The following is a 15,800-nucleotide window of genomic DNA, read 5'->3' as shown; positions in this document are numbered from 1 at the left end:
TCGTACAAAAACCTGTAGATGAATATTTTGAGCGGCTTTCCTTGTAACAGCCAAAAACTAGAAACAACCCAGATGTCCGTAATGGGTGTGTGGTTCAACAAACTGCAGTACACCCACACCATGGAACACTGCTCAGCAATCAAAAGGAACCAACTCTTGGGCTGGCCAGTTAGCTCAGTTGGTTAGAGCGCAGTGTTACAAAACCAGGGTCAAGGGTTTGGATCTCTGTATCGGCCAGCTGCCAAAAGAAAAGAAAAAAAAGAAAAAAAAAAAAAAGAACCAACTCATGATACAAGCAACACCTTGGATGAATCACCAGAAAATTAAAAGCCAATCCCAACATGTTACCTACTGTATGATTCCATCTATACAACATTGTTGAAATGACAAAATTATAGAAATGAAGAACAGATTAGTGGTTGCCAGGGATTAAGGAGTGGGTAGGGTGGGAGGGATTTGGGTGTGGCAACACCTTGTCATAGAAATGTTCTGTATCTTTACTAAAAGTACGTCAATATCCTAGCTCTGAAACTGTGCTAGTTTTGCAAGAGATTATCATTAGGGGAGATTTGGTAAAGAGTAAACAGAGTCTCTGAATTATTTCTTACAAGTGCTTGTAAATCTACAATTATCTCAAAATAAAAAGTTTAATTAAAAAAAAGCATATGAAGGGCCGAGCCCGTGGCGCACTCGGGAGAGTGCGGCGCTGGGAGCGTGGCAACGCTCCCGCCGCGGGTTCGGATCCTATATAGGACTGGCCAGTGCGCTCACTGGCTGAGTGCCGGTCACGAAAAAGACAAAAAATAAAAATAAAAATAAAAATAAAATAAAATAAAATAAAAAAAGATGATTAAAAAAAAAAAAGCATATGAAGTAACATGAACATAGACTTAGCAGAGAGACAAGACAGACTTAAGTACAAGAATAACCATGTACTGAGATGTACTATTGGCAAAGCATCACCACCACTTACTAAAAAGAAGGAAATGAAGCATCAGACACAGTGTCTATGCCTAATGAATTATCAAAACCAATTTACCAAAGGCCACTTTTACCTTTAGCACTCCTGCATTCAAACAAATTTCAGGCAGAATATATTTAAAAATATGTAGAACAGAATAAATAAGATGTCTAATGACTCACTGGAAACTAAAGTTTTAAGGCACTGGGTATAACACACAGAAGTGAATTTAGCCTAGGTTTCCTAGCAGTTAAACCAAAAAGATAACATAGCATTAATTACATGACAAAGGAAACATACAAGTTCATGTGTAATCATAAACTTTTTCTGGACTTAAAAAGGAACTTATACTGGCATGTTTGTATAAACTGATCCTGTATGACACTGCAGTTTTTTAAAACTATGCTTTTACTAAAAACTTAGAAACCCTGCCTAAATCAATGGCTTTCAAGTTTTTAATGTCTTTCATATTTTATTTTTTTTAAACTATGTGTAAAAAAAATAATAAAATTATTCATTTTCACAGTCACATTAGGACACAATACTATGGAGGCCCAGGGCATTTGTGAAGCACTCCCAGGTTGTTGCAGGGCCATGGTGAGGAATGGCCACAGGTGCCCTAAAAACCCCCAGGCAGAGTCAGCTCTGCAGTGAGTGCCATGGAAGGTTCTGCCATTGCACAAGCAGGAGTCGCAATGGTGAGTCTTAAGTAATGATAGTGCAGGGGCCTAACATTCAGTCACTTGAGCTCTAGCTTCCACTCATTCATTCACCGAACTGGTATTTGTTAAGCACCACTAAATGGTAAATACTATCCTAAGCAATGGGCTCTCAGCAAGGAAAGGAAGCAAATAACCACACAGATATAAGCTGCTGCAAGTGCTATAAAAGAAGAGTAAAGTGAACGTGAGGCAAGAGAGCAGAGGGGAAAGTTTGTGTGTGTGTGTGTGCATGTGTAAGGGAGGCTTGAAAGTGGAGTGATAGAGACAGGCAGTGGGAGTGCCTGCTGAGCATGGATTCACGAGGGTACCAAATTCTCTCCGGCTGTGAAATTTTCTACACGTGCAGCAGGGGTCTTAACTGCTCTGAGAGATTGGGGAAGTCTTCCCTGCAAGAGTTGATGTATACGTAGAGTGTAGAGGAACTAAGTAGGCAATGAGAGGAGGAACAATATTCTATGTATAGAGACTAGAATGTGCAAAGGCCCTGAAGTGAGAGGAAACCAGCATATAACGCTGGTGAGGGCACCTGAAGGAAAATGGTACAAAATGAGCCTGAAAAGGTAGTTTAGAAGTCATGAGATCATAATAAGGAGTTGGGTCTTTATTTCAGGAACAATGGAAGCTCTTATATGTATTAAATGGAGTGTGACATAAACAGATTTGCATTTTTCAGAGGTATTACTCTGGCTATTATGTTAAAAAAGAAAAGAAACAAAAGTAAATTTGAGACCTAAACTTAAAAGAATCATTTAACAGTCCACTCAAAAGGATGACAGAGGCTGGCTGGACTGGCAGAAACTTCTGTGGGTATAACCAGCTGCCTGGGCTATGCCACTCCCCGTGTAGCTCCTCTCTGCCTTTCCCTTCACAGTAAACAGCAGCACCATGCACCCAGGATGCAGACACGCAAGTTTGTAGATCTGCATGTGGGTAGTCGAGGAAGTTCCCAGCTCGTTGTTCCCATGTCCTCAATAAGCTATGAGGCAAGAGCAGCAGAGACCAGGAGCTCGGGGTGAGTGGGTGACAAGAGTGGAGCGACTCTGCCAGGTAGTGAGGCACTGGGCCACAGAGTGGCACAGGGAAGGCAGAGGGCTGGCCTCATTCGGATCTCAGTATGTAAAATCATAATGGCAGATTAAGTGAATACCAACACCTGTAAGCATCCTTAGGGTGAAGGTTTCACAAATTCTGTAGAATTAGTTGGTTACAGTAACTGTACATTTCTTTAAAAATAAAACAACCAAAAATATCAATATTATTTTAGGCAAGTAACTTCTAATGAAGGAATTCTCTAAGATGGTCAATACTATTTCCAAAGGAATTTTAGTATATGTGCTGCCAAAGCGAGCACTTTCCAAAGGAATTTTGATTGGAAATGTAAGTAAAAATTATTTACACAAACACGATGTCCCCTCTCTTAGAGTATGCAGGAATAGCACTAGCTATGGTGGCAAACCCATATGAGTATATAATGGCTTCTTCTGTCTTCATAAATTTTGCCAGGCGGTCTTCCAAATCCAAATGAACATCTATTTCAATAAAAAAAAAGTTAAATGGTTAAACGGTTTCATAATTCTTTTTTCTCTGTGAAAGAATAAAGAACAGAACATAAGCAGCTTAATTATTAGTACTTTCACATTAAAGCCAAAGTTTAATTGTTTTTAGATGACGAATTGTGTAAGATCTATTAAAATAATTCTGCGCCAAAAGTACTTCCCTAATACATGAACTGAATCAGACCGTCTGTCTGTAGAATGTGTTACTGGGGCAGCTCCAACTCTGGGTTGTTTTACTTCCCTCAACCCCAAACACTGAGGCTTTACTGGTGCCTGACGTTAACTTATTGGTGCCTTTTGCACTTCAGCAAAACCGTTTACTTATTGGTGCCTTTTGTACTTCAGCAAAACCCGCATGCTTTGTGTCAGGACAGTAACAATGATCAGAACTCCAGTGGCTACTCCTTTAAAATCTGTGTCTGTGGCACCTGCCATCACTTTATAGGACTGGGTTTCTGTCTGAGTTTTTTAAAAGTGTACTAGGAAATTCAAATTTATAGTACAAAAGGAAATATGGTCCTTTTATAGAGGCAGCTTAAGAGTGTTATGTAATAAAGGGGATAAATAATAATTATCAAACAGGCGTGTTTTTATTTTCCTCTTAAATTACGGTTCTCTGGAGCCTTTCACCTCCCAGGCTGAGCCATGAGGCTTCAGGACCTAGGATGGAGGAACCAGTGATGCTTAGAACAAATAGGCCACTGACTGGCTCTGTTCAGTCGAAGTGGTCTTAAAATGAGACATTGTCAAGGAGAGAAATGGGTTTTTAAAAATTCCCTTAGTTCTTTTAAGTACTGTAGGACCCAAGCCTGGAGAACTGATCACTGAGTTTCAACACATGCCCTGTGCAAAGAGAACTCAGAATCTGATACAAGAAGAAACCAGGCCCCTCCAGCTTTAGACCTCTGTGGGAAAAAGGAGGGAGATCAGAGGTCGCAGAAGCAGATTTTGAGACCAGGGAAGAGAGAGCCATGATATGTCCATTGAAGGGAAGTCTGAAGTATGGGCAATGCATGGCAGGGGCTCTGAACATTCCCAAGTGAGGGGTGATGGAGGATGCTGCTGGCCTGGCAGATCCCAGTTTATTTATAGACTTCTTAAAGGATGTTATAGAATTATTAAACTGAACTATGCATCTCATTCCAACCAAGCAGTGATAAAACATTAAGCATGGTTCTTCCTGTCTATAAGCTAAAATGTATACAAACATAGTCTGCCATCATATAAAAAACACATGAAATATCATTTGATTTCCATTACCAATCAGCTATAGTAATTTTATAGAACACTTTTCATTATATCAACATTAAATAAGTGTGGGATTCTACAACAACACAAAGTTTAGAAGAATGTGTCCCAGGTGATCTTCAAGTATGAGCTCTGCGATATTAACCACACGAAGTCCAAGGCCTTGACTAGCTGCATCTCATTGCCCACCTTCCAGAAGAGCTGCTATCAGTGAAAGGCTTCAGGTAAAATCTGGCACAAGGAAAGCAGCCCAAGACCTACAGAGTCAGTCATGTCACAAGTAGCTGAGCACGGTCAGTGTTCTCTGAGCACCATCACCCTGCAGCCTCTCACCTCCTCACCTCATTAAGCAGGCCCCGGGTAGGAGGCCTCCTTCAACTCACAATGCTAATCAAGAGTATTTACTACAAGCCTTCACAATGTAGCCAGCAGATGGGCAACTCATCCCATGGTGAATTGCTTTCATTTGATATCTCCATTTCAAAAAAAAAACATGCTATGGATACAAACAAACTATGTCTGCTAACTACAAGGGATTTTATTTAAATCACTCTGTAGACTTCTTAGCTTTAAAATGACTCTTTTCATTGATGAGTGATGAATCTGATATGGCTTTGTTTCAGGAATTTAGAGTGAGATACCCTGTTGATGAAAAGTGGCATATTATGAACATTCCCATCATTGTGTACACTCCACCATTTGTATACAGTTACCAAAAGTGGTAAGAATCTCTAAACAATAAATAAAAAACACTGGTTCTTGCCCAGAGTTTCAAAGAGTGGTCTTTCTTTCTATCTAAGGATACTGAGTTTTAGCTGATGTCAGCCTTGCAAAGCTGACTTTGTGGTGGGTTAAATATAGATAACTGCAGAACTTGTTTCTCTTAATGCTACTTAGTGCAATGAAGAAACTTTCAGTGCAAGGGTTGGGGTGGTAGAAAGTAGGAAAACTACCAGGACATTGTTCCTCGACTTCTGATGTCCATGTCTTCTGTGTGTAACATCCATTTCACCAACTGGTGCTGGAGATTTGCGTGGAATAAAACTAAAGCACTACATTCTCTAATCCACTGCTAGAAGCAAACTTGGCAGAGAAGAGGCCATGGAGGGAGGTGCCCCGGGTAGCCGCTGCATGCCCCACAGCACTCACTGCACTTCCTTGCACTTGCTCATCTGCCTGTCTGGCTCCCTGACCAGAACCTCAGAGACAGGAGGCTTGGCCACTGAGGTCATCACAGAGCTCAGGAGGCAGCCAGGCCATGGGGGTTCAGACCTGGGCTCCCCCATCACCAGGTATGCACCCAGACAAGCTTGAAACTACTCTGAGCCTCTCCGTGCCTGCCACTGTCAACAGGGTGGGTAGGAGGATCACATGCTACTACCACACTCAGAACAGTGCCTGGCACAGAAAAGCAACATACTACGTAAGAGTTTGTTCAACTAACTCACTATTTGTAGAAAAGAAGAGGTTTTCTTTTAAAAGGAAAAACCCATTTACACTTTAAGCTATCTTCTAATTAAGTTATCTGAATTCTGAATAGCTAAACAATATCTTCTATTAAGAGCAACTTGTTCAGCTTCTCACTTTCAAGGAGGAGAGATTATAGCCTTCTTGGTTGTTTTCCAGAGGAAAGACCATAAAAGAGTCAACTCTAGAACAGTTTAGAAACAATCAACCAACTACATATTCTCTTAAGGCCTTCACAGTTTTGCATACATACTGTTCTTAAAAAATAAAAAATTCTATACATGGACAATTTTTCTTAAAAGCACAAATAATAGCACTTATGCACTCATTAGAACATAAATATAGTGTTGAATGTTTTTCAAAATGCACAATCCCATGACTAATAGGAAGAAGTGGCAGATCTAGGACTTTTATGACCAAATGCTCTTCCTATGAAAACATGCACTCGGGGTTCAGCTGACTGCTTTCAAAGCAAGAAAGAAAATAAAAATAAAAAACTCAATCCAAACAATTGTTTAATACTGGCTCTAGAACATAATTAAATGTCATTATCACCCAGAAACCCTGCCACATAATTGTCTTTTGATCTAGTTTAGACCAGTCAAGTAGGCATTACATATGCAAAGATGATGTCAGGGTACCAGGGATGAATCACACGTAAGTAAGATTTAAATGTATTAAAAACAAAACAAAGAAACTGGGACCCCACTAGCATTACAGGGAAGAAAGGCTCCACAACCTGACAAAACCACCTGCTCAGTTCTAAAATAAACACAGGTAGGTGGGAAGAAATTTGGATCACACAGTCCTTGAGAGACTATTATAAGAACTTGTTTAGTTCTACAGGCTGGGCCTCTAGGAGGGAGGGGAACATTTTGAGCCTAAGAAACTATGTGAATTTTAACTCAACTGTTACTCTACTTTCTTTTCCTGTGTTAATCACCTAACTTAATATATGTTATAGTAAAATAGTATAGAGACTGTTTCAGTAAGATAATTTACTTCTATAAAAAGTGATTTACATTCATTATCTGAGAAGTTGAGAGAAGAGCTAAAAGAGGGAGCAGACTCTGAAAATAGATGCCTGAATGTAACACTTTCAAGAAAACAAAAAAGATAAAATTAAATACAACCTTCTGGGGGCCCAGGGAAAAGAGATCCTAAGCTTGAACTAAACTCTCCAAGAGAACAAAAACAGCTAGAAGCAAGAGGAAAGGGTCCTCATATCTGCTTTACTACTCAGCAAAAAGGTCAAATGCACCCTAAATATTCAGGATAATTTAACTGTGGAGGGCATTTTAGACATTTAAAATTTAGCCTTAGATGACCAAATAGTTTCTCTGATTTTATTTAATGCTAAAATTTCAAGGTATTTTAATATTACTACAATAATTCAAGTGATTACTTCCAGAATAAGGAAGGAAAGAAAAATCCTGCTGGAAAACCAAAAAAGTACAAATATGGGCAATACATATAGAAAGAAAGGAAAAAAGATGATAATTAACATGAGCAACCATTAAGAAGGAATGAAACAAGTTTATGTGAAGGACAATACACTCAGGGAACAGCAGCACACATTACTTCAGGTTGCAGCGTGGGGGTCTCCTTACAAAACCATCCCACTGCAAATTAACTTGCAACCTTTGTCCAGATGCAACCTTTGTCTGTTTGAACCTTCAACCACAGTTTTAGGATAAGGATCACTCAGTGACCAATAAAGTTTACAGAGGATTTGATACACAATGGGGTGATCATTATACTCCCTCTGGTGCCCATTTACACACCTGAAAGATCAAATCCAATTTAAATTTAAATCACACTCTAAAACAAGTTAAAGAAAAATGTGTATGACATGCTTCCACTTTTGTACAAACGGGGAGAAAATATATGTACAGAAGGATTTGCACATGTCGAAAAAAAAATCCCTGGAGAATTAACAAGAAACTACAGATAGCTTGTCTTTTTTGAGGGGTGGGATCATTGTGGGGAGGAGATAGGCTAGAGGTTAGAAGACTTCCCACATCTGTCTCTTAAATGTTTTAAAGTTTGTATCATGTACTGAATTTCCCAATCAAGGAAATTAACTTGAAAACAATTAATCTCAAGACCCCATGTTCGAAAGCACCTAGCATGCTGTTATGCAGGTCATCCAAATGGAAAGTCAACTGCGCTATTTTAAAATATATTTATTTCACAGCTTTGGGAAAACTGGTCTTGAAGATTTGAAACATTTTTTTTCCCCCACGACTTGATTTGGCAATAAATCTCTCATCTGTTTTCCCATATTAACTCCCAAGCAGGGGCCAAGACCAAACATGCAAATAAAATCCACTAGAAAGGGAGGCTTTTTAAAAGAGATTTCTTTACCCCAGCAAGCAGTTACGGAAAGAAAGCCTGTTGATCAGATTATAATCAACAACCCCATAAAAAATGCCTTTTATAGTTTTCTAGTACTTGTCAAGGAAATAACTGCCTACCAATCAAAACCAAGCAAACAGCTTAAGTTTGCATTAGACTAGAGAAAAGTGGGAGACTCGGATCTGAGCTCACTGAAGTCTTTGATCTTGCCATCAAAACCGGAAGTCAGGATACATGGTTTCTAATTTTAGGGTTGAAATTAATAAGTTCTGTGACTGAAGAAGACACTTAGCCCCTCTTGATTTTCTGTTCCTTTTCTGAATAGTTGGGATGATGAAGATCGTACAAGATTTTTAAGCTCCCTTCCACCTATAGGATTCTTGAACTCTCCTCATATTTCCAATACAAGTAATGTAACCACCAAATCAGCTAAGGAATAAAGAAAGGTGTTCCCTTACATTAAAATATCCTAACTGTTAAAGTAAAAAGACACAAAAAGGCCCAGAAATGGTAAGGAGGACAGAAGACAGAATAGACTTCCCTTGCTCTACTTTCCCCACACTCTAACATTTTGTAAGCCAGAATGCTATTTCCAGCAATATATTCATTTGAACAATTTAATGACATTTTTAGAAGCAAACAATGTACACATAATAAAAACCACCATAAAATGCCAGGGTCGTCTTTGATGACTCTGTGTTAAGGAGTTCATAGTATTTGAAATCATACATTCATCCTAATGTTTAGTTAGCCTGTCCCCAGATCATCCCCACACAGCATTCATCTTCATTCCAGAAAGGAAAAAAGCTGGTTCCTCTCTCCCCACCCCCCAGCAAATCTGTTCTTGCCTTTCTTCGCAGCACACGCTGTCCAGCTAGTGCAGTTTCCCAGCCCCCTTTGTGGCAAGGTATGGCCGGGGTTACGTTCTCACCCATGGACTGTGGGCAGAAGAGATGTGCAATGCCACATCCCCTGCACCAAGGTACTGCTGCCCTGCACTTCTGCGACCTTGTGTCCGCAATACAGACAAGGACAGTGCCCTTGAACACTAGAGTAACAAGATTGGGAAGATACAGGTCTCCGCACAACTGTGAAGAGCAGAGCCACCTCGCAATTGGACCTGTCACCTGACAGCTGCTGCCCGACAGAAAAGTCTGCTCACACCTCTCTCTCTCGGGGTTTGTGCAACAGCATCTCTGCCTTCGCCTGCCTGATACAGCACAACCAGAAGTACCTACAGCTCTCTTCTCCACATGCTACACTCAACCGTGGACCAACACATTCCCCACCAATGGTTCCAAACCACAAAATGTTCTAGAAAGTTAGGTAAGAAATCACACACACCACCTTAATGCCATAACTACTTAAAGGATATGTTTTCCAAGGAGTCATGAAATAAAATTGAATCTTAACTCTTGAAAGTAGTGGTCTGAAAAAGAATATGACAAAAACTTACCAAATGTGCCATAAAATCCTCTAGGTCCACAAGTCCCCACGCCATACTTCTTTAGAGAAGCTAAAGATGCTGCCTTTATTGAAGTAAAATAATTATGTTTTAATAATTTATCTTTAAGAGTACAAAACTGACATTTACTACTCTTTAGCCCACACAGCTCCTCCCTCCTACCCAAGCTGCTTTCCTTTCTTAGAACTATGACAATTGTAAGAGGATATAAAGAAAAGACAGGTATAAAGATTTATATATGTAACTTGAAACAGGGAAAAGTTATATTAGCTTGATTTTCAAAACCTGATTAACTTGACTTCTTTATACTTTTGCATCTGTGGGCTTAAGTCTTTCCTGAAAAATGTCTGCTAGCCCACAATCCCAACAGCACATGAAGCAATTTCCTAGACACTTCTGTGATTATTACCCAGGTCTCACTTACTTAGTTTGCTGGCTGTCACCAACCCTAAGCCATACAAGAAACTCCTGCCTCCCTTTGTCTAAGACCAGGTTACAACTCTGTCAAACAAAGAGTAATGGCAAACCCTAACAAAGCCCTTTCTGATAGTCTGCATTTGTTTTTTAGTTTATGTGTGGTCTCTTACAACAGTAATGTTATCTGTCCACTTCAGATTATGTGCTACTCACCTTAACCCTAGGGTTATCCAACAGTCCAAGAAAATTAAATGAGGCAAAGTTTATACATTCTTTTCCATTCACCACAATGGCGTGGCTTGGTGGTCTAGGGAAAAGAGACAAAGAGTGGTACACTTCAACACACAATCGTGCCACAGGACACACACTATCATGTGGCAGGCATGACAAAAGTGTTCTCATTCTACCCTATATGCATACTGGTCTTTTGTTTTGTCTTTAAGAAGTAAAATTAGAGAATGGCATAATAAAAATCAGATACTTTTCCATTAACTCTATTGTTAAGCTACTCTATACTACTTAAATAGAAAAGAAAAATGAGCTAGAAATCCAAGATGGATATATGGCAAATCTTTGTTTTGGTTTTAAAACTTGCTTAAGAAAGAAGTAGCTAAATAAAGTATCTCAGAAATAATCTGGAATAAGACAAACAGGGAGGAAATATAAAATGATCAAGATCAAAGGCAAGAATAGGTGAGCAAGTTACAATCTTACATAGTTAAATGGTTTAAAAATAAATGTTATCAATAGGAAACCACTAAAAGAATAAGTGGGATATGTTCCAAATTTCTAAAGTTAATACTGGAATGCTATTTAAGAGAAATTTCCACATTCCTATAGAAAAAAAGAGAATTAGGGTGGCTGGCCAGCTACATGGATGCTGGATCTAAGAACAGCTGGGACAGAAGAATGGGCTCTTGAGGAGAAAAGCTATTAAACCCTCTGCGGACATATGCTCGAGCTACATAAACTGTGCTTCAAAAACATGGGGTCAAAATATGGGTCATGAGCCATTAAAGGGCTGTGAGACTACGTTAATTAGTCACAATCAGCCTATTTTCACCAAAGGAAACAATAAGAGAGAATAGAATGAATCAGAAGCTATCAGAACCATTGCACAGGGTGAGGGAAAGGACTGTGTCACAGAACGTTTGTCTCAGTTACGTGTCTGTACTGGTCTATGTACTGGGTTGCTTTGTAAAATGCACTGCAGCCAGAAAAGACTGAGAAATACTGCTCTCATCAATACTTTGAACAGAATTAGTAATCCATGAGAAAAGCAGCACAAGATGCTTGGAAACCAGGAAAGGAAAAGAATGACAACTTGAAGTAAATTCACAAAAGCAGATTAACTCATACAAAAGGCAAGAGGATAGTGCACAGAACACACTCGTAAAGTCAGTCAGACAGACCTCACCTGCATTATGGCTACTGATGGCTTCAGAAGCTCAGGGATGTCACCTGGCCTTTGTGATCCTCAGTTTCTTCATCTACAATGTGGGGAGAGAACCTACCTCTCACGGTAACTGTCATCATAAAAGTGCCTGGCCCATAAGAGGTGCTCTCTAAATATCTTCTTCTTTCTTTTCTATGGCTTCAGGGGCTTCTATTTCAAATCCAGTGTCGCTCATCTCCTCAACCACTGTGATTCTGAGCCCATCACATTATTTAGTTTACTACTTCTCATAACTTCTTTAAGTTTCCTAAGTCCTCCCTGATTGTGGAGGTGTTGGCAGTCACAAAAAGATGCAAAAACAAGACACGTAGGTAGATAAGACTGTACTAAAGGCTGCTGCTGTGAGAGTCCAGGCTATTCTACAAAAATTATAACACACAGAAAATAAACTATCAAAAATAAATACACCCAAAGCCTCTGACCACAGCCCATAAGCTGTCAGCAGGCAGCACGACATGATGTAGGGATGCTATTCCTGTTCAGCACTTGCAGTAGAGAAGGAAAACAAAGTGTCCAGTGAGAAATTGTAGTCTCACATCTGTGCCCCAAGCAGGCTAGCAGTAATAAGTCACAATGGGCACTTGATATAGGAATGCTGGAGCCTAAAACTCTATAGGGTACCTCCCAGAAGCAAATAAAGCCAATCTAGAAAGACACCTCCACAATCAAGGCCTCAAAGGACTCAAAGGAGAGAAAAAGAAAACACTTCCTAATCAGAAACCACAACCTCATCATGAGTGAGAGTCAGCAGGCAAAATAGATACAGAAGGACCGGCATCTGAAAACTTGAGACACCAAAATACTAGAAAGGGCTGACAGTAGAAAGCATCATAAGGCACTATGAAGAAAAGAACTGGCAGATTTGTGCAATATGCAAATATAACTTCCAGAAATAAAAACTAAGAGACAATAAAATTAGAAATCCAAGAGACAGATTAAAAACTCTGATCAGATACAGCAGAAAAGCAAAAAATAGCTGAGAAAATTACAGAGATGCATAAACACGAAAGCGTGCATAACGGACATGGAAGATCTAAAAAAACAGTTAAAGCTACATCAAACAGAAGTTCCAGAAGGAAGGAATGGAGAAAAAAGCGAGAGACAATGTTCAAAGAGATAAACAGCTAAAATATTCCCAGAATTCAAACAAGACAGGAATCTACAGACTGAAGAGGAAAAATAAATTCCGAGTGGGATAAAAACCAAAAAATTACAGCAAGTAATTTTAGTGAAAGACACATTATAGTAAAACTGCAGCATTCTACAGATAAACAAAAGATGGATAACAATTAGGGTGACACAAGTCCCTCCACAACAGAGACTAGAACATGATGAATTTTCCAAGTGCTGCAGGGAAAATAACTATCCATGTAGAACCACTAACTGTCACTCAAGGAAGCAAAATAAAAACATTTCTCAGTAAGAGATAGAGATTACCTTCTACAAATCCCCACTAAAGGACTTAATAGAGAATATGCTTTAGGATAAAGGAAATTTCAATGAAACAGTTTGGATGAATAAAGTGATAAATACCCAAAGATCAGCAAAGAAACTGGTAAACAGGTAAAGGTAAGGAAGTGGTGATTCTCAAAAGTAGTAATCCCGGGGGATGTAAAATACAGGGAAACTCAAATGCAGAGCAGGACATCACGAAAGGTGAGGTGGGATGGGAACGACTGAGGTAGAAGGAGTCTAGTAAGTCCCTGTACTGCTCAGTAAGGAGGAGAGGAACATTATTTAAAATTTAGATAGGAAATACTCAAGGGTTAAGCACAAGGGTAAGGGAGGAATGCAGAAACCGTGATCAAGAACACTTGATCAAACAGACATAAGGCAAGGAAAAAAATGAAAAAGTAAAAGCATGTGATGGAGTTTGGATGTGTTGTCCCCTCCAAGACTCATGTGGAAATTTGATCTCCAATGTGGTAGTGCTGCAAACTGATTGAGTCATGGGGGCGGATCCCTCATGAATGGATTAATGCTCTCCCTGGGGGAGGAGGGGTAGTGAGTGAGTTCTCGCTTCTCTCTCTCTCTCTCTCTCTCTGTCTGTCTCTCTTCTTGCCATGTGATCTGCTTGTATCCGCCAGCTGCCTGCCACTTTTCTGTCATGAGTAGAAGCAGCCTGAGGCCCGTGCCAGATGCAGCTGTCCCAGAATCGTAAACCAAATAAACCTCTTTCCCTTATAAATTACCTAGTCTCAGGTAATTCTGTTATAGGAACACAAAACTGACTGATACAGCACGGTATTTAGAAAAGCAGGTGATAGAAACAGCATCTGTAAGGCATTTTTCCTAGTTATCATCACTGAGGTAACAGGGATTTTCAGTCCTTCAGGTCACTGGACACAGCTCCTGCTCAAGGTATGCAGTAGAGACCAACAGCTGCCAACCCAACCCATATTCTTCAGCTCCTATACTGCCACCTGCAACATAAAACACATTTTCCAGCTGCTCAGCAACTGGGTGTGGCCAATGCTGCCTTAACCATGCTGGCCAAGCTGGAAGGGACCTCTTTTCTCCTCAACTCTGCCATCCTGCCTTAAGGTGACTCATGAATGGAAGGCACACACCTCAAGGGAAGAGCAGCAGGATGGTAGCCTGTGTCCCTCATCATCCATGGAGCTGCCTCTCCCCATGCTTGTAGGTGAGGGGAAATAAACTTCTACTTTGCTCAAGTTATGTCAGTTTAGGTTTCCTATTACACGCAGCTGAACCCAATCCTAACTAGTTACAACTTCAGCCAGAAACGATCTCTATCAATGCTACACCTTTAGGCGTTTTTAAAGAAACCTGTGTTTTGTTTTAAGGATAGGTAAACTATTTTGACACAGATATAGTATGTATTCACACTCACAGTACATATTCCTGGGAGTGGGACCTCACAGTACAAGCACTATACAACTAAATAAACAAACCGCTTAAAGATGACAACAAAAAGCAATACTGTAAGGGTCAAAAGCACTATACAACTAAACAAACAAACCGCTTAAAGATGACAACAAAAAGCAATACTGTAAGGGTCAAGTATAGGAATCACAAATAGCGAATGGATATTTGGACTTAGGTGAAATTTTGAGGGATAGCAAAATATACAGATTCAAAAAGTTATGGAACTCAAGTATTCAGATAGATGTAAAAATGACAAACTTAGAAAAACATAAATTTTTTAAAAAGTTATTTTCTTGATGAATAGTGATTTTCAAGATGCCTGTGAAGAATCAGAATAAAATCACTGCATGAGCTAAGGGAAAAAGCAGTATTTTTCAATATGGGAGGAAATTTCAAAGAAGTCTTGAAAAAATTAGTATTATCTTGTAATTCTACTTTTCCACAAATTTGTTGAAGTACCCTCATATTACTTGCATAATGAGATTTTAAAATATGTAAGTGTAACTAAATTAATAACTTAATAAGATTATTTTGGCTATTTCTTATACATCCCTTTAAGTTTACATGTCAAATTGGCCAAAAAACTGATTTTAAATTTAACAGGAAAAATTGTTTCATCACCTCATATTTCAGCAGATACTAGTGTTTATTATGTGAATAAGTTAGTAATCATAATAAGTGTAAATAGGCTAAACTCCTGGGTTTTTAAATCCAATTGTGTACAAAAGAAACAACTACGTATAAAAGCAGTAAAACTGAAAATAGGAGAGAAAGAGTCATATTAACCACATACTAACTAAATGAAAGCTGATGTAGCTATATGGCTATCAGACAAAAAGACTTCAGGTAAAAAGTATTATTAGAGATAAGGAAGGTTGTTATGTAATGATAAAAGAAACATCCTAAAAGATGTAAAAATATACCTAATATTACATATACCTACGTAATGATACATATACCTACTAACTCACCTTCACACTACACTATTTATTTATTTATTTTCACAGCTAGCTGGCATCGGGATCCGAACCTGTGATTTCTGGCCTTATAAGGCTGCACTCTAACCAACTGTGCTAACTGGCCAGCCCCCACACTGAACAATTTAAAAAAACAAAGAAAGAGAATAAATCCACATGATGTGTAGGACTGATTTCTACCATCTTTTTTTCTCACTCATTTATATGTCAAACAGAAAGAAGACAATTAAGACTGTGAACAATTTGAATAGCCATTAAAACGTTTGATGAAATGGACAAAAGAC

The 15,800-nt window shown here is 39.1% G+C and overlaps 1 protein-coding gene across 3 annotated transcripts in view; it reads right to left on the bottom strand.

The window, feature by feature from the left end:
* The window catches only part of SPTLC1 (serine palmitoyltransferase long chain base subunit 1), a 64,270-nt gene that overhangs the window by 29,837 nt on the left and 18,633 nt on the right, over positions 1-15,800 (bottom strand). For 2 of the 3 annotated variants that reach the window (XM_063099355.1, XM_063099356.1), the window contains 3 exons: positions 10,408-10,501; positions 9,769-9,841; positions 3,080-3,212 (listed from right to left, as the gene is read on the bottom strand). The exons of the other annotated variant lie outside the window; for it this stretch is intronic. In XM_063099355.1, the coding sequence (XP_062955425.1) occupies positions 3,080-3,212; positions 9,769-9,841; positions 10,408-10,501 (300 nt within the window). The remainder of the gene's footprint in view (positions 1-3,079; positions 3,213-9,768; positions 9,842-10,407; positions 10,502-15,800) is intronic. 3 annotated transcript variants of the gene reach the window in all.

The sequence above is a fragment of the Cynocephalus volans genome, chromosome 6 (assembly GCF_027409185.1).
Source record: "Cynocephalus volans isolate mCynVol1 chromosome 6, mCynVol1.pri, whole genome shotgun sequence".
NCBI lineage: Eukaryota > Metazoa > Chordata > Mammalia > Dermoptera > Cynocephalidae > Cynocephalus > Cynocephalus volans.
Note: the sequence above shows the minus strand (reverse complement) of the source record. Positions and strands in the feature narration are given on the sequence as shown.